The following is a 25,020-nucleotide window of genomic DNA, read 5'->3' on the forward strand; positions in this document are numbered from 1 at the left end:
AAAAATAACCTTGGCCAGGAATGGGGCCCTAATGCGAACTGGAAAGAAATACTGGTGGCACACCGACAGCTAGGCAAAAGCGTTTGATTAGTTAATGTATAGATGATATGCAACTAAAAATTGATTGGGTATGCTGATAAAACCGAAATGTAACTGAGATAAGAAATTACTATAAAGAATGCTGTACACCGGAGCTCGGTGGGCTTTCGGTGACAAGTTCATTGATTGCCTCAGCCTTTGTTTGCAAATAAAGGTTTAAACTTCTTGAAGAATTGTCTGCGTCTCCTGGTCATTTCAAGTAACCACGACAAAGGCAGGAAGATGGGTTGAGAGGGATAAGAAGTCAGTAGAGCTGACTTGATGGGCCAAATGGCCTAATACTGTTCCTGTTTTATGGTGTTATAAAATCACTGCAAGTAAAATTCTTATAAAAATTACTAATACTCTGTTTGATTCAGTCCTGTCTTGCAGTTTTACCTAGCCATGGATTCTTTCAGAAACTGTGTTGCCTTCTGATTGTACTGCTTTGCCTTCTCCACTGCTTTCTTGTGTCTTAATTCTTGATCTTTAACATATTTTATGTGTTTCCTATAGAGAGAACAGAATAAATATCAGCATTACAATTTCAGCCACCTATTCCCAAGAATATTAACAGTCCTAACAACCACTGGAGAACCATGCCAGGCAACTTTTAAGGCTTGAAGCCAACATATAACTTAGAACCTTATTTAGTTCACAAATCTTTCAACAGTTACATTATCCCTTTATTTTTTGTTTGTTTTGCTTTATTTCTTTCTGTTTCAGTTTGAATCAATAACTGTTTCTATCTGATTGCAACACAGTTTGGTATGGAGGGGCCACTGCACAGGATTGGAAAAAGCTGCAGAAAGTCGAAAACCCTACTAGCTCCATGACGGGAACTAGCCTCCCCAGCATCGAGGATATCTTCAAAAGGTGATGCCTCAAAAAGGAGGCATCCATCATTATGGACCCCCATCACCCAGGACATGCCCTCTTCTCATTGCAACCATCAAGGAGGAGGTACAGTAGCATGAACAGCATTTCATGAACAGCTTCTACCACACCACCATCAGATTTCTGAACGGAACACGAATCTATGTATACTACCTCACTCTTTTGGCACTGTTAATTTCATTTATTATATATATATATTGTAATTTATAGTTTTTCATTATATATTGCACTGTACTACTGCCTCAAAACAACACATTTCATGACACATGTCGGTGATATTAAACCTGATTCTGATTCTAGTACATGCCAGAGTTGGAAAATAATTAACTCTAATTCTAGAACAACACACAAGTCACTGGAGGAACTCAATTAGTCAGCATCTAAAGTTAAAAGCTCAAAGTACATTTATTATCAAAGTACGTATATGTCACCCTTGAGATTAATTTTCTTGCAGGCGTATACAGGAAAACAAACAAATACAATAGAATCAATGAAAAACAAACGACACAAAGGCTGACAATCAAAAGAAGACAAATCATGCAAATAAAAATAAGTAAATAAAATTGAGGACACGAGTTGTAGGGAACTTAAAAGTCTATGAAAGGAAATAGACAGTCAACATGGTGAGTTCATCTGGACAAGTCCCTGGGTATATATAAGGATACGAGTCAAGGTAAAGGTCTTGATCCAAAATACCAGTTGTTCATTTCCCTTCACAGATGCTGCCTAACCACTTGGTTCTTCCATTATTTCATGTGTTGTTTCAGCTTCCAACATCAGCAGTTTCTTATGTCTCCATAAATATAAACGAAACAGCCTAAAACATCAGACCATAAGATATAGGAGCAGAAGTAGGCCATTCAGTCCATTGAGTCTGCTCTGCCATTCAATCAGGGCCTGATCCAATTTTTCCAGTGATCCCCACTCCCCTGCCTTCACCCTATACTTTTTGATGCCCTGGCTAATCAAGAACCTATCTATCTCTGCCTTAAATAAACCCAGTAACTTGGCCTCCACAGCTGCTCGTGGCAACAAATTCCACAGATTTACAAATCTCTTCCCCGCATCTCAGTTCTAAATGGATGTCCTTCAATCCTGAAGTTGTGCCCTTTTGTCCTAGAATCCCCTACCATGGGAATGTGGCGGCCCGCACACACAGGACTCGAACTGCCATCGGAAGCCGCAGGCAGACACACAGTAGCGCGTTTGGAACTACCCGCTCAGGGCAGACCTTCCGGGGATGTCCGCCCCGCGGGTCGCAGGGGCCCATGGGAGGGGAGATTTAAGCGTGCGATTTTGAATCAGTAAAGGCATTCTGAGTTCAGCTCTCTCTGCCTCCGTGTGCTTCTTTAGTAGCGCATTGCACGCAACTACATTGGTGACTCCGACGTTCCAGACAGCATCTGGAGCCAGCGACTCAGCGACCAGCCATGAGTTCGAGCAACTTGCACAGCGCGGTCTCTCTGAAGCTCCCAACTATCTGGGCTACTCAGCACCACACTTGGTTCGAGCAGGCTGAGGCCCAGTTCAATATCAGAGATATTATAGCCGATGCCACACGGTACTACTACGTGGTCAGCACGCTTGATCAGGAGATGGCAGGCCGGATCATCGACTTCCTATGCCAGTCACCAATGAAGAACAGATACACTAAGCTTAAGGCGCTCCTGATCCGTACCTTCGGACTCTCCCGCGCGGCTCCGATACATGGACGGCCTGGGCGACCGCACGCCATCCGAGCTCATGAATGATATGCAGGCGTTCATGGACGGCTATAAGCCATGCCTTTTATTTGAACTGTTGTTCCTCAAGCAAATGCCAGAGGACATTCGCCTCCTCCTCGTGAGTGAGGATTTCAGCGACCCAAGCAGGGTTGCGGCTAAAGCAGATGTCCTTTGGCAGAGCAAGCAACGTGCAGCAGCCTCCACTGGCCTAGCCATGATCGCGCACCCCAAAGCCCAGACCCCGCAACCGAAGCCGTAGAGACCCACAAGGGAAAAAGACAAAAGTTCGGAACAATGGTGTTACTATCACCAAAGACGGGGCTCAGGCACGTGCCACTGCTGTCCACCATGTGCTTTTCCAGGAAACGCCAGTGCCAGCCATCGCTAATGGCTTCAACAGCCTCCTGTACCTCTGGGACCGACACTCCAGGCGGCGCTTTCTGGTAGACACCGGGACCGAAGTCAGCGTACTCCCCCTCTCAAACATGGACACTCGTAACATGGTCCCAGGCCCCGAACTCACTGCTGCAAATGGCACCAGTATTCAAATGTACAGCCCGCAAACTATCTCACTGCATTTCGGGTCCAGCCGTTTCACTTGGACTTTCACATTGGCAGCGATATCACAGCCACTACTAGGGGCAGATTTCCTACAAGCCAACTGCCTCCTGGTCGACCTAAAAGGCTGGCATTTGGTCCACGCCGAGACGTTCCAGACTTTCCAGCTTGGAGAAGCCAAGCTACCGGCCCTCCAGCTGGATTCTGTGACCCTCTCGGGTGATGAATTCGCCAGGGTGTTGGTGGAATTCCCCTCCATAGTCACTCTGCAGTTCTCCACAGCCGACCCCAAGCACAGCATGCAGCACCACATCCCCACGCAAGGACCGCCACTGCACGCCCGAGCTCGCAGGCTCCCACCCAACAAGCTCCACCTCGCCAAGGAGGAGTTCTGTAAGATGGAAGAGATCGGAATCGTACGCCGCTCAGACAGCCCGTGGGCATCCCCACTTCACATGGTGCCCAAGTCCGTGGGAGGATGGAGGCCCTGCAGAGACTACAGAAGGCTCAACGGCAACACAACAAGAACAGACACCCAGTACCCCATATCCAGGACTTTACAGCGAACCTGTACAGAGCAACCATCTTCTCAAAAATCGACCTGGTCAGGGGATACCATCAGATCCCAGTGCACCCCGACGATATGCCCAAGACAGCCCTCATCACCCCGTTCAGCTTGTTTGAATTCCTGAGGATGCCTTTCGGTCTCAAGAATGCAACCCAAACTTTCCAAAGGTTCATGGACTTGGTGGGACGTGGCCTGGATTTCGTTTTCATTTACTTGGACAATATCCTGGTAGCCAGCAGTTCGCACCAAGAGTACGTGGCACATTTGTGCCAGCTCTGCCAATGCCTGAGCTACCACAGACTGGCAATCAATCCGGCGAAGTGCCAGTTCAGGCAGATGGAGATCGACTTCTTGGGCCACAGAGTCAACTGACATGGCGCAGTTCCCCTATTGGACAAGGTCCAGGCCATCCGCCAGTTCCCCAAGCCCAGCATGGTCAAGGGCCTGCAATAGTTCGTAGGGATGGTCAACTTTTATCATCGGTGGTATGCATCATGTGACCCTTGTTCAGCCTGATGGCCAGGAAGGCCAAAGAAGTGGCATGGGACGCAGAGTCCACGGAGGCGTTCGAGCAGGCCAAGGAGGCGCTGGCAAAGGTGGCTCTGCTAGTGCACCCGAGTCGAGGTACTCATGGCAGTTACAGTCGACGCGTCTGACACGGCAGTCAGCGGAGTCCTGGAGCAGCTCATCAAGGACCAGTGGCGACCAGTGGCTTTCTTCAGCCGGCACCTACGGCTACCAGAGGTGAAGTACAGCGCTTTCGACAGAGTTGCTAGCGCTCTACCTGGCTGTCCGGCATTTCTGGTACTTCCTCAAGGGAGTTCACCATGTATATGGACCACAAGCCCCTCATCTTCGCACTGGCCAAGGTATCGGACCCATGGTCAGCTCGGCACCCTGTCCTTTATTTCAGAATTCACCACGGACGTCCGCCACATTGCAGGGAAGAACAACGTCATCGCCGACACACTGTCTCGGTCCTACCTCCACTCAGTAGGCATATCGTCCTCAGGAATAGACTACGCAGCACGGGCGAAAGCACAATGGTCGGACATTGAGATCCCAGCTTACCGCACTGCCGTTTCGGGGCTCCAGTTGGATGACGTCTCCATCGGCCTGGCAGCGGATCGACTGCTGTGTGACGTGTCTACCGGCAAACCCCAACCCGTGGTACCAGCAGCATGGAGGTGCCAGGTGTTTGACATGTGCACGACCTGGCCCACCCGTCCATCCGGGTGTCCATCAAGCTGGTAGCGGACAGATTTGTCTGGCATGGTTTAGGCAAATAGGTCAGACACTGGGCAGCCAGGAGCTGCATACACTGCCAGACCACCAAAGTCCAGCGGCACGTGAAGGCTCCCCTCCAGCAGTTCCAGCCGACGCACAGGAGGTTTCAACACATCCACGGGTACATCGTTGGCCCCCTGCCAGTCTCCTGGGGCACCAGGTATACCTTTACCATGGTTGACAGGTTCACCAGTTGGCCGGAAGCCATACCGCTCGCAGACACGTCCACTGAGTCCTGCGCCAGGACACTCATTGCAAACTGGATTGCCAGGTTCGGCCTCCAAACAGACGTCACCTCCGACAGAGGGGCGCAGTTCACATCTGGTCTGCAGACAGCACTGGTGCAGCTCCTGGGCACCCAGCTGCATCACACCACATCGTACCATTCCCAGTTCAATGGTTTGGTAGAGCGATTCCACCAGCATCTCAAGTTGGCCCTGATGGTGCACCTCAGGGGCCCCAACTGGACAGATGAGCTTCCCTGGGTCCTACTGGGCATCCGCACAGCCCTCAAGGAGGACCTGGATACCTCCTCGGCGGAACTGGTCTACGGTGCCCCCCTAACGGTCCCAAGGTGAGTTCATACCAGAGGCCCGAGGTTCGGAAGAAACTCCAGCAGCAGTGCTAACGAGGCTGCAGGGCAGGGTAGGGACCCTGGCACCGGTCCCGACCTCCAGGCATGGTCCCATGCCATACTTCACCCCTAAAGACCTCCGAGACTATGAGTATGTTTTTATTCGCAGGAGCATGCACAGGTCACCTATACAGCAGCCGTACAAGGGACCCTTCAAGTTGATCCGGCACAATGGAACCATGTGTGTTGTGGAGATGGGTGGCTGGGAAGAGACTTTTACAGTGGCCGCCTCAAACTGGCACACTTGGACAGTGAGCAACCAGTGAGGGTACCCACACAGGCAATCCACACAGACCGGGGGCTCCACTCCCCTGGATGGACGTCTTGGGGGGGGGGTGACGGCCCGCACACATGGGACTCGAATCACCATCGGGAGCCACAGGCAGACACGCAGTAACGCGTTTGGAACTACCCGCTCGGGGTGCACCTTCTGGGGACAGTCTGATGTCATGTCTGCCCTGCGGGTCGCAGGGGCCATTGGGAGGGGAGATTTAAGCGTGCAATTTTGAATCAGTAAAGGCATTCTGAGTTCAGCTCTCTCTGCCTCCATGTATTTCTTCAGTAGCACGTCACGTGCGACTACAGGAAATAACTTCACCATATCTAAGCAACACACACAAAACGCTGGTGGAATGCAGCAGGCCAGGCAGCATCTATAGGAAGAAGTACTGTCGACGTTTCAGCCCGAAACACCGACTGTACTCCTCCCTACAGATGCTGTCTGGCCTGCTGCCTTCCACCAACATTTTGTGTATGTTGCTTGAATTTCCAGCATCTGCAGATTTCCTCATCTTTGCCATTTCTAATCTGTTCAGGCCTTTTAACATTCGGAATGTTTCTATGAGATTCCCCCCTCATTCTCCTGAACTCCGGGGAATATAGCCCAAGAGCTGCCAGATGTTCCTCATACGGTGACCCTTTCATTCCTGGAATCATTCTTGTGAATCTTCTCTGAATCCAATGTCAGTATATCCTTTCTAAAATAAGGAGATCAAAACTGCATACAGTACTCCAAGTGTGGTCTCACATGTGCCTTATAGAGCCTCAACATCACGTCCCTGTCCTTATGTTCTATACCTCTAAAAATAAGTGGCAACATTGCATTCACAACCAATTTAACCTGGAGGTTAACCACAAGGACTCCCAAGTCCCTTTGCAGCTCTGCATTTTGAATTTTCTTCTAATCTAAACAATAGACTGCCTGTTTATTTCTTCCACCAAAGTGCATAACTATACACTTCCCAACATTGTATTTCATTTGCCAGTTCTTTGCCCATTCCCTTAAACTATCTAAGTCTCTCTGCAAGCTCTCTGTTTCCTCAACACCACCCGCTCCTCCACCTGTCTTTGTATCATCGACAAATTTAGCCACAAATCCATTAATTCCATAGTCCAAATCAATGACATACATCGTAAAAAGCAGTGGTAACCACTGGTAACTAGCAGCCAGACAGAATAGGATCCCTTTATTCCCGCTCTCTGTTTTCTGCTGTCCAGCCAATGCTCCACCCATGCTAGTAACCTCCCTGTAATTCCATGGGCTCTTATCTTGTGTGGCACTATGTCAAAGGCCTTCTGAAAATCCAAGTACACCACGTCTACTTCATCTCCTTTGTCTACCCTGCTTGTAATTTCCTCAAAAAATTGCAGTAGGTTTGTCAGGCAGGATTTTCCTTTCAGGAAACCATGCTGGCTTTGGCCTATCTTGTCATGTACCTCTAGGTACTTCGTAATCTCATTGCTAATGATCGATTCCAACAACTTCCCAACTACTGATGTCAGCTTAACAGGTCTATGGCTTCCTTTCTGCTGCCTCCCACCCTTCCTAAATAGCGGAGTAACATTTGCAATCTTCCAGTCATCCATACAATGCCAGAATCTTATCGATTCTTGAAAGATCCACAATCTCTCCAGCTACTTCTTTCAGAACCCAAGGGTGCATTCCATCAGGGTCCAGGAGATTTACCCACCCTCAGACCATTAAGCTTCCTGAGCACCTTCTCAGTCCTAATTTTCACTGCACAAACTTCACTTCCCTGACACTCTTAAATGTCCAGTATACTACAGACGTCCTCCACTGTGAAGACCGATGCAAAATACACATTTCCTTCCTCTGCCATCTCTGCATTTCTCATTACAATATCTCCAGTCTCATTTTGTATTGGTCCTTATATTTACCGTTAACTCTCTTTTACCCTTTATATACTTAAAAAAAAACAGTATCTTCTTTGATATTAGTCACCAGCTTCCTTTCATAATTCATCTTTTCCTTTCTCATGACCTTCTTAGTTTCCTTTTGCAAGTTCTTAAAAGCTTCCGAGTCCTCTATCTTCCCACTAGCTCTGCCTTCCTTGTATGCCCTCTCTTTTGCTTTTACTTCAGTTCTGACTTCACTTGTCAGCCATGGTAATATCCTTCTTCCATTTGAAAATTTCTTCTTATTTGGAATATATCTGTCTTGCACTTCCCTCATTTTCGCAGTAACTCCAGCCATTGCTGCTCTGCTGTCCTTCCTGCAAATTCCCCTCCATCAATGCTGCTCCATTAAGACTGCAGCACCAGTGGTGAGGACCATGAAGGTTTGGATAAGGGAAGCACAGGAGCGCCTACAGGACTGCTTTGAACCAGTGGACTGGACTGTATTCAGGGATTCATCTTTGATCTGGATGAGTATGCTGCAGTTGTTACCAACTTCATTAAAATCTGCGTGGATGAGTGTGTGCCTACAAAGACTTACTGTAGGTTCCCTAACAAAAAGCCGTGGATGAACTAGGAAGTACGTCGTCCGCTGAAGGGTAGATGTATGGCATTCAAGTCTGGCAACCCAGACCTGTACTAGAAAACCAGGTATGATTTGCGGAGGGCTATTTCAAGGGCAAAGGGACAATTTCAAATGAGGTTAGCTGTGATATCAGATGCACTGCCACTCTGGCAAAGACTGCGAGGCATTTCTTCTGACAAAGTGAAACCCAATATGAATGGAAGCGATGCTTCACTACCAGATGAACTCAACACATTCTATGCATGCTTTGAAAGGGAGAACACAACTACAGCTGGGAAGATCCCTGCTGCACATGATGACCCTATGATCTCTGCCTCAGAGGCCGATGTTAGACTGTCTTTAAAGAGAGTGAACCCGCGCAAGGTCCTGATGGAGTACCTGGTAAGGCTCTGAAAACCTGTGCCAACCAACCAGCGGGAGTATTCAAGGAAATTTTCAACCTCTCACTGCTACGGGCAGAAGTTCCCACTTGCTTCAAAAAGGCAACAATTATATCAGTGCCAAAGAAGAATAATGTGGGCTGCTTTAATGACCATCACCTGGTAGCACTCACATCCACAGTGATGAAATGCTTTGAGAGATTAGTTTTGACTAGACTGAACTCTTGCCTCAGCAAGGACCTGGACCCATTGTAATTTGCCTATCGTCACAATAGGTCAACAGCAGACCCAATCTCCATGGCTCTCCACACGGCTTTAGACCACCTAGACAACACAAACACCTACATCAGGATGCTGTTCATCAACTATTGCTCAGCATTTAATACCATCATTCCCATAATCCTGATTGAGAAGTTGCAGAACCTGGGCCTCTATCCCTCTCTCTGTAATTGGATCCTCAACTTCCTAACTGGAAGACCACAGTCTGTGCAGATTGGTGATAACATATCCTCCTCACTGATGATCAACACTGGCGCACTTCAGGGGGGTGTGCTTAGCTCACAGCTCTACTCTCTGTGTACACGTGACTGTGTGGCTAGGCATTGCTCAAATACCATCTATAAAGTTGCTGACAATACAACCATTGTTGGTAGAATCTCAAGTGGTGACGAGAGGGTGTACAGGAGTGAGATATGCTAACTAGTGGAATGGTGCCACAGCAACAACCTGGCACTCAACGTCAGTAAGACAAAAGAGCTGATTGTGGACTTCAGGAAGGGTAAGATGAAGGAACACATACCAATTCTCATAGAGGGATCAGAAGTGGAGAGAGTGAGCAGCTTCAGGTTCCTGGGTGTCAAGATCTCCGAGGATCTAACTTGGTCCCAACATATTGATGTAGTCATAAAGAAGGCAAGACAGCGGCGATACTTTATTAGGAGTTTGAAGAGATTTGGCATGTCAACAAATACACTCAAAAACTTCTATAGTTGTACCATGGAGAGCAATCTGACAGGCTGCATCACTGTCTGGTATGGAGAGGCTTCTGCACAAGACTGAAAGAAGCTACAGAAGGTTGTAAATCTAGTCAGCTCCATCTTGGGAACTAGCCTACAAAGTACCCAGGACACCATAAGGGAGCGGTGTCTTAGAAAGGCAGCGTCCATTATTAAAGACCTCCAGCACCCAGGGCATGCCCTTTTCTCACTGTTACCATCAGGTAGGAAATACAGAAGGCACACACTCAGTGATTCAGGAACAACTTCTTCACCTCTGCCATCCGATTCCTAAGTGGACATTGAAGCTTCAGACACTACCTCACTTTTTTAAATATACAGTATTTCTGTTTTTGCATATTTTTAATAATCTATTCAATAAATGTAATTGATTTACTTGTTTGTTTTTATTATGTTTCATTTTATTTATTATTTTTATTTCTCTCTCTGCTGGATTATGTATTGTATTGAACTGCTGCTGCTAAGTTAACAAATTTCACTTCACATGCAGGTGATAATAAACCTCATTCTGCTTTTGATTCTGACCTGCTGAGTTCCTCCAGCATTTTGTATATGTGCTGCTCTGTTCTTCCAGCATCTGCAGAAATTCTTGTCTTTATAATTTTAGCTGTAGTTGTATATATTGCAATTACTCCTTATTCTATACATTTTTAATTTTAAATACACTGAAAATGCTGGCAGCAATAACATATGATGGCAAAAAAAGAGAATCTGGTTTATGTTTTGCCCAATTTTCCCCAAAATTCAAAGTTCAAAGTAAATTCATTATCAGAGTCCATATATGTCCCTTGTTAGATATGGCCCTTGTGGCTAAAGGGATCAGGAGGTATGGAGAGAAAGCAGGTACAGGGTTCTGAGTTGGATGATCAGCTATGATCACACTGACTGGCGGTGCAGGCTCAAAGGGCTGAATGGCCTACTCCTGCACCTATTTACTATGTTTCTATGTCACCATATACAATCCCGTGATTCATTTTCTTGTGGACATGAACAGTAAATCCAATAACATAATAAAATCAATGAAGGAGCACACCCAACAGGAAGGACAAACAGTCAATATGCAAAAGAGAACAAACTGCAAATACAAAAAAAAGAAACAATAAATAAACAAATAAATAAAATGTGAAGAACATGAGATGAACGGTCATTATGGAAACAGTTCAGTGTTGGGCAAGAACAAATGAGTTAATTTATCCCTACTGGTTCAAGAGCCTCATGGATGAGGGATTATAACTGTTCCTAAACCTGATAATGTGGCTCCTGTAGCTGAGAAGAGAGCATGCCTGGGTAGTGGGGGTCCTTAATGATGGGTTCCGCCTTCCTATGACAGCACTCCATGAAGATGTGCTCAATGGTGGGGAAGGCTTTATCTGGGATGGATTGGGCAGTGTCTATTACTTTTTTGTAAGATTTTCTGTTCAAGGACATTGTTGATTCCATACAAGGCTATGATGCAACCAGTCAATATACTCTCCACCACTCATCTACAGAAGATTTTCAAAGCTTTAGATCCCTTGCTGAATCTTAGTAAACTTCTAAAGAAGTAGAGGTGCTGCCATGCTTTTTTTGCAATTGCATTTACGTGCTGATCCTCTGAAATAATAGCACAGAGGAATTTAAAATTGCTGACCCTCAGACAGAAACCAAGCATGACCTAAAGCCGATGACCCACTTACCTACATTCCATTTTCTCCTGACTATATAAGTTAATAGTAACTCCAACTTTTTACTAAATGTGTCAATGTCAAGAGGCTGTAGATGTAGTAATGTATAATTAGATAATTAGTTTGAGTGACATACTGCTTCATCTATTTTTATAGGATCGTTATTAGGTTCAGCACTTATTCCTAAATCCCAGAGGCTGACATCTTGTGGAAGCAGATGGACTCTTCCAACCTTTGGTCGAGGACTGCCCTTGGGTGCTTTGTGGTTCAGCTGCTTACAGACAGACAGAATTTTTATTTCTAGCACTTCTTGCTGAGTTTGGCAGGTTGGCCAGTTGGTAAGGCAGCAAACTGACTTTGAAAATGCAAACATTTCCTGATTTAGCCCATAAAGAGAAAACTGTGCCAAGAACCAGGCTGGTTACAAAAGAATCAGAGGGAGATGAAAATTAAAATAAAAGAGACAAAGAGTACAAATAAGAAATGATTAGTTTAATGGGAATTCATAAGAGCTACAGAGGTAAATAATCAAAGGAAGTACATGGTAATAGAGCTTTGACCAATGACCAATCTGGACATCAGATGTTTGAAAGGAAGGGATTTCACTCAGGTCCACTGCCTGAGTAGAAAAAGTGTAATTGAGCTTATACTAGCGACCAAACCAGCGATTGGAATGATTAGCAAGAGCAAATTAAAGGAAAGCAGGGGCAAATGCAGCAGCCACTGCTGTAGCAGCTGTCATCTCAGTCGACAGAGTCAGAGTGGTGATCTTGAAGCTTTAGCACTTCAAGGTTTCAGGGAACAGATGCTTCAGTCAGAGAATGCAAAGAAAACAAAAGCTCAAGCTTAAGTTTTTTCCCCTTCCCTTCTTTACACCTGCTCAGCTAGAACAGTAGAGATGCCAGGCAGGATAGCTGGATGTCCTTCTTGCAGGATGTGGGAAGACAGGGAGACCTTCAGTATCTCTGGTGACAACAACTGCAAGAAGTGCATCCAACTGCAGCTGCTAACAATTAGCGTTAAGGAGTTGTAGCTGAAACTTGGAACATTGGGATCTCTTCTGGGGAAGGCAGGACCTGTACAGATTGGATGGGTTGCACCTGAACTGGAGGGGGAAATCAATATCCTTGCAGGTAGGTTTGCTAGCATGGTTTGGGAGGGTTTAAACTAATTTGCAAGGGGGATGGGACCCGGAGCAATAGAACAGTGAAAGAAGTGCATGGAGTAAAGCCATATCTAACACATAGAGAGGCTTTGAGGAAAGAGCAGCAGAATAAAGGGTACAAAGGTAGTAAGGTAGAAGGGCTAAAGTGTGTGTACTTCAATGCAAGAAGCATCAGGAATAAAGGTGGTGAACTGAGAGCTTGGATACATACATGGAGTTATGATGTAGTGGCCATTACGGAGACTTGGCTGGCACCAGGGCAGGAATGGATTCTCAATATTCCTGGATTTCAGTGCTTGAAAAGGGATAGAGAGGGGGGAAAAGGGGAGGAGGAGTGGTCAAGGATACTATTACAGCTGCAGAAAGGGTGGGTACTGTAGCAGAATCCTCTTTTGAGTCAGTATGGGTAGAAGTCAGGAACAGGAAGGGAGCAGTTACTCTACTGGGAGTATTCTATAGGCCCCCTGGTAGCAGTAGAGATACCGAGGAGCAGATTGGGAGGCAGATTTTGGAAAGGTGCAAAAATAACAGGGTTGTTATTGTTATGAATGTGGAGCAAATCTGGTTGGCAGAAGGGTCCCGAATCGCCAATGCCCACTCCCCACTCCTTTTTGAGAATCACAAGATCACTATTATTTCGGGTCTGAGAACCAGGAAATGAGAGAGATCCACAGCATGCCAGGAAATGAGAGAGATACACATCATGTTAATGAGAGAGAGAGAGACACACAGAATACACAAGGTTTGGAATGTCTCCTGACATAAGCTGAACAGAACCACTGACTACTGCTATTGTCTCTTGGAGAAGGAATTGTGTATTGAGTACTGTACTATTCATTGAAACCCCTCGGGACAACCAGAGTGGCCTGGTTGAGGGATTGCATCATCCCAACCTGATTGACATCTGAGACCCCATGAGTGAGGATAAAAGAGGGGTCTGGGGAACACCCCTTTAGACACACCAGGAGGAACGCTAGAAATCCAGTGACAGCGTTTTATAGTGAAATCCGGAGGGAGCTCGTGTGCGTCCTCCCTTGCCTGGGTGGCGGGCTCATCACGGAAGAACAGTTTAGCTAAAGGAAAGGTCACACTTGAATGGCCACACCAACGAGACACTGACAGATCGAAACCATAAAGGAAGGTTGGCAAAACCCGTAGCAGTAACTGTTCCCATTCTATTCCTATCTCTCTCTCTCTCCAACAATTGCAACACAGCGACAACCAAACGACGGCAGCTTGTGTGAACTGCAGCGAACTTTATATTTCCATCAGACAATTCATTATCCCCTAGACAACGATAGAGCTTATTTCTTACTTATTATTATTATACCCGCACTTTTAGGTTTAGTATTGACGACGTATATTATCTGTATATTTGCATTGATATTATTTTTGTGTATTTTTACTAATAAATACTGTTAAAAATAGAATCATCAGACTCCAACGGACGTCTCTATCTTTGCTGGTAAGTAACCCAGTTACGGGGTTCGTAACATTATCATGGGTGACTTTAACTTCCCTAATATTGATTGGCACTTGATTAGTTCCAAGGGTTTAGATGGGGCAGAGCTTGTTAAGTGTGTCCACGATGGATTCCTGTCACAGTATGTTGACAGGCCGACTAGGGGGAATGCCATACTAGATCTAGTTTTAGTTAATGAACTGGGTCAGGTCACAGATCTGTCAGTGGCTGAGCATCTGGGGGACAGTGATCACCGCTCCCTGACCTTTAACATAATCATGGAAAAGGATAGAATCAGGAAAATTTTTAATTGGGGAAGGGCAAATTATGAGGCTATAAGGCTAGAACTTGTGGGTGTGAATTGGGATGATCTTTTTGCAGGGAAATGTACTATGGACATATTGTCGATGTTTAAGGATCTCTTGCAGGATGTTAGGGATAAATTTGTCCCGGTGAGGAAGATACAGAATGGTAGGGTGAAGGAACCATGAGTGAAAAGTGCAGTGGAAAATCTAGTCAGGTGGAAGGAGGCAGCATACATGAGGTTTAGGAAGCAAGGATCAGATTGGTCTATTGAGGAATATAGGGTAGCAAGAAAGTAGCTGAAGAAGGGGCTGAGAAGAGCAAGAAGGGGGCATGAGAAGGCCTTGGCGAGTAGGGTAAAGGAAAACCCCAAGGCATTCTTCAATTATGTGAAGAACAAAAGGATGACAGGAATGAAGGTAGGACCGATCAGAGATAAAAGTGGGAAGATGTGCCTGGAGGCTGTGGAAGTGAGCGAGGTGCTCAATGAATACTTCTCTTCGGTATTCACCAATGAGAGGGAATTTGATGACGGTGAGGACAATATGAGTGAGGTTGATGTTCTGGAGCATGATGATATTAAGAGAGAGAAGGTGTTGGAGTTGTTAAAATACATTAGGACGGATAAGTCCCCAGGGCCTGATGGAATATTCCCCAGGCTGCTCCACGAGGCAAGGGAAGAGACTGTTGAACCTCCGGCTAGGATCTTTACGTCCTCATTGTCCACGGCAATGGTACCAGAGGATTGGAGGGAGGTGAATGTTGTCCCCTTGTTCAAAAAAGGTAGTAGGAATAGTCCAGGTTATTATAGACCAGTGAGCCTTACATCTGTGGTGGGAAAGCTGCTGGAAAAGATTCTTAGAGATAGGATCTATAGGCATTTAGAGAATCATGGTCTGATCAGGGACAGTCAGCATGGCTTTGTGAAGGGCAGATCGTGCCTAACAAGCCTGATAGAGCTCTTTGAGGAGGTGACCAGGCATATAAATGAGGGTAGTGCAGTGGATGTGATCTACATGGATTTTAGTAAGGCATTTGACAAGGTTCCACATGGTAGGCTTATTCAGAAAGTCAAAAGGCATGGGATCCAGGGAAGTTTGGTCAGGTGGATTCAGAATTGGCTTGCCTGCAGAAGGCAGAGGGTCGTGGTGAAGGGAGTACATTCAGATTTGAGGGTTGAGACTAGTGATGTCCCATAAGGATCTGTTCTGGGACCTCTATTTTTTGTGCTTTTTATTAACGACCTGGATGTGGGGGTAGAAGGGTGGGTTGGCAAATTTGCAGACAACACAAAGGTTGGTGGTGTTGTAGATAGTGTAGAGGATTGTCAAAGATTGCAGAGACATTGATAGGATGCAGAAGTGGGCTGAGAAGTGGCAGACGGAGTTCAACCCAGAGAAGTGTGAGGTGGTACACTTTAGAAGGACAAACTCCAAGGCAGAGTACAAAATAAATGGCAGGATACTTGGTAGTGTGGAGGAGCAGAGGGATCTGGGGGTACATGTCCACAGATCCCTGAATGTTGCCTCACAGGTAGATAGGGTAGTTAAGAAAGCTTATGGGGTGTTAGCTTTCATAAGTCGAGGGATAGAGTTTAAGAGACGCGATGTAATAATGCAGCTCTATAAAACTGTAGTTAGGCCACACTTGGAGTACTGTGTCCAGTTCTGGTTGCCTCAGTATAGGAAGAATGTGGAAGCATTGGAAAGGGTACAGAGGAGATTTACCAGGATGCTGCCTGGTTTAGAGTGTATAGATTATGATCAGAGATTAAGGAAGCTAGGGCTTTACTCTTTGGAGAGAAGGAGGATGAGAGGAGACATGATAGAGGTGTTCAAGCTATTAAGAGGAATAGACAGAGTGGACAGCCAGCACCTCTTCCCCAGGGCACCACTGCTCAGCACAAGAGGACATGGCTTTAAGGTAAGGGGAGAGAAGTTCAAGGGGGATATTAGAGGAAGGTTTTTCACTCAGAGAGTGGTTGGTGCATGGAATGCACTGCCTGAGTCAGTGGTGGAGGCAGATACACTAGTGAAGTTTAAGAGACTACTAGACAGGTATATGGAGGAATTTAAGGTCGGGGGGGGGTTATATGGGAGGCAGGGTTTGTGGGTCAGCACAACATTGTGGGCTGAAGGGCCTGTAATGAGTCATACTATTCTATGTTCTATGTAACTCCAGATGATTCAGGGGGCTGAAGGATTGATGGATAGGACATATAAAGAGGTAGTTAACCCAAGGTACAGGACACAGGAAACATGACAGTCAGGAAGTGGAAAGGGTTTAAGGAGCCAGTGCAGAGTACTCCTGTGGCCATCCCCCTCAACAACATTATTATCACTTTGGATATTGTTGGGGGGTGGGGGTTCACCTAACAGAGGAAAGTCACAGAGAATGCGTCTCTATTACTGAGTCTGGTTCTGTGACTCAGAAGGGAAGTGGGGAGAAGAGGCACGCTATGGTGATAGCAAATTTGTTAGTTAGGGGAACAGGAGGTTCTGTGGGTGAGTACAAGATTCCTGGATAGTATGTTGCCTCCCAGGTGCAAGGATCGAGTCCTCAGCATTCTTAAGTGGGGGAGGGGTGAGTGACCAGAGATTGTCATCCATGTTGGTACAAATGACATGGGAAGGAGGAGTAATGAGGTTCTGCATAGGAAGTTCAGGGAGTTAGGTGCTAAGTTAAAGGTCAGGACCTCCAGGGTTGTAAACTCAGGATTGCTACCCATGCCACATGGGCATGAGGCCAGAACTAGGAATGTTATAACATTTAATAGATAGAAACATAGAAAACATACAGCACAATACAGGCCCTTTGGCCCACAAAGCTGTGCTGAACGTGTCCTTACCTTAAAAATTACCTAGGGTTACCCATAGCTCTCTATTTTTCTGAGCTCCATGTACCCGTCCAGGAGTCTCTTAAAAGACCCTATTGTATCCATCTCCACCACCATTGCCAGCAGCCCATTCCACACACTCACCCCTCTCTGCGTAAAAAACCTACCCCTGACACCTTCTCTGTACCTACTTACAAGCACCTTAAAACTGTGCCTTCTCGTGTTAGCCATTCCAGCCCTGGGAAAAAGCCTGTGGCTACCCACATGATCAATGCCTCTCATCATCTTATACACCTCTATTAGGTCACTTCTCATCATCTGTCTCTCCATGGAAAAAAGGCTGAGTTTACTCAACCTATTCTCATAACGCATGCTCCCCAATCCAGACAACATCCTTGTAAATCTCCTCTGCACTCTTTCTATTGTTTCCACATCCTTCCTATAATGAGGCGACCAGAATTGAGCAAAGTTCTCCAAGTGGAGCCTGACCAGGGTCCTATATGGCTGCAGCATTACCTCTTGCCTCCTAATCTTAATCCCATAATCGATGAAGGCCAATGCACCGTATGCTTTCTTAGCCACAGAATCAACATATGCAGCAGCTTTGAGTGTCCTATGGACTTGAAACCCAAGATCCCTCTGATCCTCTACACTGCCAAGACTCTTACCATTAATACTATATTCTGCCATCATATTTGACCTACCAAAATGAACCACTTAACTCTTATCTGGGTTGAACTCCATCTGCCACTTCTCAGCCCAGCTTTGCATCCTATCATAATTTGAGGTCTCCAAATTTGAGGAAGGACATTCTTGCTATTGAGGGAGTGCAGCGTAGGTTCACAAGGTTAATTCCTGGAATGGCGGGACTGTCATATGTTGAAAGATTGGAGTGACTTGGCTTGTATACACTGGAATTTAGAAGGATGAGAGGGGATCTGATTGAAACATATAAGATTATTAAGGGATTGTACACGCTGGAGGCAAGAAGCATGTTCCCACTGATGGGTGAGTCCAGAACTAGAGGCTACAGTTTAAGAATAAGGGGTAGGCCATTTAGAACAGAGATGCGGAAAAACTTTTTCACCCAGAGAGTGGTGGATATGTGGAATGCTCTGCCCCAGAAGGCAGTGGAGGCCAAGTCTCTGGATGCATTCAAGAGAGAGTTATGATACAGCTCTATAGATAGCGGGGTCAAGGGATATGGGGAGAGGGCAGGAACGGGGTACTGATTGTGTCTGATCAGCCATGATCACAGTGAATGGCGGTGCTGGCTAGAAGGGCCAAATGGCCTACACCTGCACCTACTGTCTGTTGTCTATCAGTGTCCCGCTGTAACCTCCCACAGCCCTCCACACTATCCACAACACTCTCAACCTTTGATGGCTAAGGGGTTGATGTAGGAGGGAGGGCATAAGATAATTTGGATAATTGGGTTCTCTTCCAGGGAAGGTGGACCTCTGCAGAAAGGACAGCTTACACCTGAAAAGGAGGGGGACTAATATTCTAGTGGGAAGGTTTGTTAATGCTGCAGCAGTGGAGTTTAAACTAGTTTCAGGGGTATGGAAAACAGTGCCAGAACAGTTGAGAGGTTGTGGAGACAGATGCTGCTAAGACCTCTGACAAAGTCAGGAATCAAAAGATTGAGCATGATGCAACTAGATTCCTGAGCCATATATATTTCAAAGCCAGAAGTATCGTAAGAAAGGAAGATGAGCTCAGGGCATGGATCAACACTTGGAATTATGATATTGTAGCCATTAGTGAGACTTGGATGCAAAGGGGCAGAACTGGCAGCTCAGTATTCCAGGATTCTGTTGTTTTAGACGTGACGGAGCAGGAGGGATTAAGGGAGGAGGAGTGGCATTACTAGACAGGGTAAATGTCATGGCAGTGTTCTGTCAAAACAGACTTGAGAACTTGACTAGTGAGGTGTTATGGGTGGAACTGAGAAATAAGAATGATACATAGTTCCCTAAAGGTGGAATCTCATGTGGATAGGGTGGTGAAGAAAGCTTTTGGTATGTTGGTCTTTATAAATCAGAGCATTGAGTATAGGAGTTGGGATGTAATGTTAAAATTGTACAAGGCACTGGTAATGCCGAATTTGGAGTATTGTGTACAGTTCTGGTCACCGAATTATAGGAAAGATGTCAACAAAATAGAGAGAGTACAGAGAAGATTTATTAGAATGTTACCTGGGTTTCAGCACCTAAGTTACAGAGAAAGGTTGAACAAGTTAGGTCTTTATTCTTTGGCGCATAGAGGGTTGAGGGGGGACTTGATAGAGGTATTTAAAATTATGAGGGGGATAGATAGAGTTGAAGTGGATAGGCTTTTTCCACTGAGAGTAGGGGAGATTCAAACAAGAGGACATGAGTCGACAGTTAGGGGGCAAAAGTTTAAGGGTAACACGAGGGGGAATTTCTTTACTCAGAGAGTGGCAGCTATGTGGTACGAGCTTCCAGTAGAAGTGGTAGAGGCAGGTTCGGTATTGTCATTTAAAGTAAAATTGGATAGGTATATGGACAGGAAAGGAATGAAGGGTTATGGACTAACAATCTGCCATCTCTCAGACCACTCTTCTAACTGACCTAAATCTCTCTGCAAGCTTTGAAAACCTACTTCATTATCCACAACGCCACCTATCTTAGTATCATCCGCATACTTACTAATCCAATTTACCACCTCATCATCCAGATCACTAATGTATATGACAAACAACATTGGACCCAGCACAGATCCCTGAGGCACACCACTAGTCACCGGCCTCCATCCTGACGAACAGTTATCCACCACTACTCTCTGGCATCTCCCATCCAACCACTGTTGAAACCATTTTACTACTTCAATATTAATTTCTAACGATTGAACCTTCCTAACTAACCTTCTGTGCTGAACCTTGTCAAAGGCCTTACTGAAGTCCATATAGACAACATGCACTGCTATACCCTCGTCAACTTTCCTAGTAACCTCTTCAAAAAATTCAATAAGATTTGTCAAACATGACCTTCCACGCACAAACCCATGTTGACTGTTCCTAAACAGACCCTGTCTATCCAGATAATTATATATAGCATCTCTAAGAATACTTTCCATTAATTTACCCACCACAGATGTCAAACTTACAGGCCTATAATTGCTAGGTTTACTTTTAGAACCACTTTTAAACAATGGAACAACATGAACAATACGCCAATCCTCTGGCACCATCCCGGTTTCTAATGACATTTGAAGTATTTCTGTCAGAGCCCCTGCTATTTCTACACTAACTTCCCTCAAGGTCCTAGGGAATATCCTGTCAGGACCCCAAGATTTATCTACTTTTATACTCCTTAGAAGCGCCAGTCCTTCCTCCTCTTTAATCGTCATAGTTTCCATAACTTCCCTACTTGTTTCCCCTACCTCACACAATTCAGTATCCTTCTCCTTCGTGAATACTGAAGAAAAGAAATTGTTCAAAATCTCCCCCAACTCTTTTGGCTCCACACATAGCTGTCCACTCTGATTCTCTAAGGGACCAATTTTATCCCTCACTATCCTTTTGCTATTAATATAACTGTAGAAACCCTTTGGATTTATTTTCACCTTACTTGCCAAAGCAACTTTGTATCTTCTTCTAGCTTTTCTAATTTCTTTCTTAAGATTCTTTTTACATTCTTTATATTCCTCGAGCACCTCATTTACTCCATGCTGCCTATATTTATTGTAGATATCTCTCTTTTTCCTAACCAAGTTTCCAGTATCCCTTGAAAACCATGGCTCTCTCAAACTTTTAACCTTTCCTTTCAACCTAACAGGAACATAAAGATTCTGTACCCTCAAAATTTCACCTTTAAATGACCTCCATTTCTCTATTAAATCCTACCCATAAAACAAATTGTCCCAATCCACACCTTCTAAATCCTTTCGCATCTCCTCAAAATTAGCCTTTCTCCAATCAAAATTCTCAACCCTGGGTCCAGTCCTATCCTTCATAATTATATTAAAACTAATGGCATTGTGATCACTGGACCCGAAGTGCTCCCCAACACAAACCTCTGTCACCTGATCTACTTCATTCCCTAACAAGAGATCCAACACTTCCCCTTCTCTAGTTGGTACCTCTATGTATTGCTGCAAAAAACTATCCTGCACACATTTTACAAACTCCAAATCATCCAGTCCTTTTACAGTATGGGCTTCCCAGTCTGTGTGGAAAATTAAAATCTCCCACAATCACAACCCTGTGCGTACAAGTTTCTGCTATCTCCTTACAAATTTGCTCCTCCAATTCTCACTCCCCATTAGGAGGTCTATAATACACCCCTATAAGTGTTACTACACGTTTGCCATTCCTCAATTCCACCCAAATAGCCTCTCTAGACGAGCCCTCTAATCTATCCTGCCACAGCACCGCTGTAATATTTTCTCCGACAAGCAATGCAACACCTCACCCTCTTGTCCCTCCAATTCTATCACACCTGAAGCAACGAAATCCAGGAATATTTAGTTGCCAATCACACCCCTCCTACAACCATGTTCCACTAATAGCTACAATGTCATATTTCCAGGTATCAATCCAAGCTCTAAGCTCATCCACCTTTCTTACAATGTTCCTAACATTAAAATAAATACATTTAAGAAATTCTCCATCTCTTCCTCTCTGTTTATCTCTAATGGTGCAACTTTACTATCTTTTTTTTCTTCCTTCTTCCATACATCTGTTCCTACACTCTGGTTCCCCTCCCCCCTTGTATCTAGTTTAAATTCACTGGAGCCTCTCTAGCATTTTCACTTCCCTTTCATTTCTTCTACCAAAGTGCATGACTATACAATTCCTAACACTATATTTCATCTGCCAAGGGTTCTGGCCTGAAATGTCGACTGTACTCTTCTCCATAGATGTTGCCTGTCCTGCTGAGTTCCTCCAGCATTTTGTGTGTGTTGCTCAGATTTCTAGTATCAGCAGAATTTCTCTAGTCCTTTTGAAGCCTATTTCCTGAAAACCACCTACCCCCCACTTATCTTCATATCATCTGTGAACTTTGCAACAAATCCATCAATTCCATCATCCAATCATTGATAAATAATGTAAAAAAAAATCAGTCCCAACGTAGATCCCTGTGGAACAACACTAGACACTGGCAGTCAACCAAAAAAGGCTCTGTTTATTCTTACAAAATGCTGGTGGAACACAGCAGGCCAGGCAGCATCTATAAGGAGAAGCACTGTCGACGTTTCGGGCCGAGACCCTTCATCAGGACTAACTGAAAGGAAAGATAGTAAGAGATTTGAAAGTAGTGGGGGGAGGGGGAAATGCGAAATGATAGAAGGCCGGAGGGGTGGATGAAGCTTAGAGCTGGAATGGTGATTGGCAAAAGTGATACAGAGCTGGAGAAGGGAAAGGATCATGGGACGGGAGGCCTCGAGAGAAAGAAAGGGAGAGGGGGGAGCACCAGAGGGAGATGGAGAACAGGCAGAGTGATGGGCAAAGAGAGAGAGAAAAAAAACAAGTAACTAAATATGTCAGGGATGGGGTAAGAAGGGGAGGAGGGGCATTAACGGAAGTCAGAGAAGTCAATGTTCATGCCATCAGGTTGGAGGCTACCCAGCCGGTATATAAGGTGTTGTTCCTCCAACCTGAGTTTGGATTCATTTTGACAGTAGAGGAGGCCACGGATAGACATATCAGAATGGGAATGGGATGTGGAATTAAAATGTATGGCCACTGGGAGATCTTGCTTTCTCTGACGGACTGAGCATAGGTGTTTAGCGAAACGGTCTCCCAGTCTGTGTCGGGTCTCACCAATATATAAAAGGCCACACCGGGAGCACCAGACGCAGTATACCACACCAGCCAACTCACAGGTGAAGTGTGGCCTCACCTGGAAGGAATGTCTGAGGCCCTGAATGGTGGTGAGGGAGGAAGTGTAAGGGCAGGTGTAGCACTTGTTCTGCTTACAAGGATAAGTGTCAGGAGGGAGATCAGTGGGAAGGGATGGGGGGGGAACGAGTGGACAAGGGAGTCGCGTAGGGAGCGATCCCTGTGGAAAGCAGAAAGGGGGGAGGGAAAGATGTGCTTGGTAGTGGGATCCCGTTGGAGGTGGCGGAAGTTACGCAGAATTATACGTTGGACCTGGAGGCTGGTGGGGTGGTAGGTGAGGACAAGGGGAACCCTATCCCAAGTGGGGTGGTGGGTGGATTGGGTGAGCGCAGATGTGCAGGAAATGGGGGAGATGTTCAGTGAAATGGTCTCCCAGTCTGCGTTGGGTCTCACCAATATATAAAAGGCCACACTGGGAGAACCGGACGCAGCCGACTCACAGGTGAAGTGTCGCCTCACCTGGAAAGACTGTCTGGGGCCCTGAATGGTGGTGAGGGAGGAAGTGTAAGGGCAGGTGTAGCATTTGTTCCGCTTACAAGGATAAGTAACCCTAACCCGCCACCCCAAGGCAGAAGATGCTCAAAAAGCTGAAAGACCAAAGACATAGAGTTATGTATAAGTCCCCCAGAGCAGATGAACTGGACACTAGGGTTCTGAAAGAGGTAGCAGTAGAGACTGTGGAGGCATTAGTAATGATCTTTCAAATATCATTGGACACTTGGCAAGGTGGAAATTTGCAAATGTCACTCCACTTTTTAAGAAAGGAGGAAGGCAGCAGAAAGGAAATTGTAGACCAGTTAGCCTGACCTCTGTAGTTGGGAAGGTGTTGGAGTCAATTGTTAATGATGAGGTTATGGAGTAATTGGTGACATAGGACAAGACAGGACAAAGTCAGCATGTTTCCTTAAGGGAAAATCTTGCCTGACGAACCTGTTGGAATTTTTTGAGGAGATTACAAGTCGAATAGTTAAAGGGGATGCAGTGGATGTTGCATAATTGAACCTTCAGAAGGCCTATGACATGCTACAACACGAGGTTGCTTACTAAGTTAAGAGCCTATGGTACTACAGAAAAGTTACTGACATGGTTAGAGTATTGGCTGATTGGTAGGAGGCAGCGAGTGGGAATAAAAGGATCCCTGTCTGGTTGGCTGCCAGTGACTAGTGGTTTTCTTGAAAACCAAGGTACCCAGAATCTCTTATTCCTGTCTTTTATTCTGACAGGAATGTACAAACACTGTACTCTCAAAATTTCACTTATCAAGTACACCTTTGCCAGAAAACAACATGTCTCATCCACACTTGTCAGATCCTTTCTGATACCATCAAAATTGGCCTTTCTCCAATTTGTTCCAGTTTAAGATGGCACTACTGAAGATGTGCGGCAGCTTACCTGTGGTTTGAAAGCAAAGGAATTTGATTTAAAACATTATTAGTAACACTTTTTTTGACAAAAATTGTGGTAAACTATCCCTGCAAACAATGAAGTGGTGAGCGAGGGCAAAGAGAACTCGAGAGACGTGCCCTGCTGGTGCGCTACAAAATCGATGCACTTTGAGTTGGAGCTGAAGCTGGTTGGAGTGGATGATTTGGAGGGGAGAAGACAGGATGGAGGAGTTCTGGTACCCATCCAACTTATCCGGGTGCAAAGGTGGATCAATCTAAGTGCCGGGCCAATTTGAAGAGGTTGGAAACGGCTTCTTTGGCAGTGAAATACAGGTCTGAAGTGAATTGTTGTGGCGTGTTCTAGACCTGGAGCAATTTGCCGTGGCGAGTCCCAGGTCCTAATGTGAATTACAAT

At 45.5% G+C, this 25,020-nt stretch overlaps 1 protein-coding gene across 7 annotated transcripts in view; it reads right to left on the reverse strand.

The window, feature by feature from the left end:
* Positions 1-25,020, reverse strand: part of cfap74 (cilia and flagella associated protein 74) — a 460,813-nt gene that overhangs the window by 292,196 nt on the left and 143,597 nt on the right. For all 7 annotated transcript variants that reach the window (XM_059952433.1, XM_059952430.1, XM_059952431.1 and 4 more), the window contains one exon: positions 478-588. In XM_059952433.1, coding sequence (XP_059808416.1) covers positions 478-588 — 111 coding nt within the window. The remainder of the gene's footprint in view (positions 1-477; positions 589-25,020) is intronic.

Source organism: Hypanus sabinus, chromosome 27, assembly GCF_030144855.1.
Source record: "Hypanus sabinus isolate sHypSab1 chromosome 27, sHypSab1.hap1, whole genome shotgun sequence".
Classification (NCBI taxonomy): Eukaryota; Metazoa; Chordata; class Chondrichthyes; order Myliobatiformes; family Dasyatidae; genus Hypanus; species Hypanus sabinus.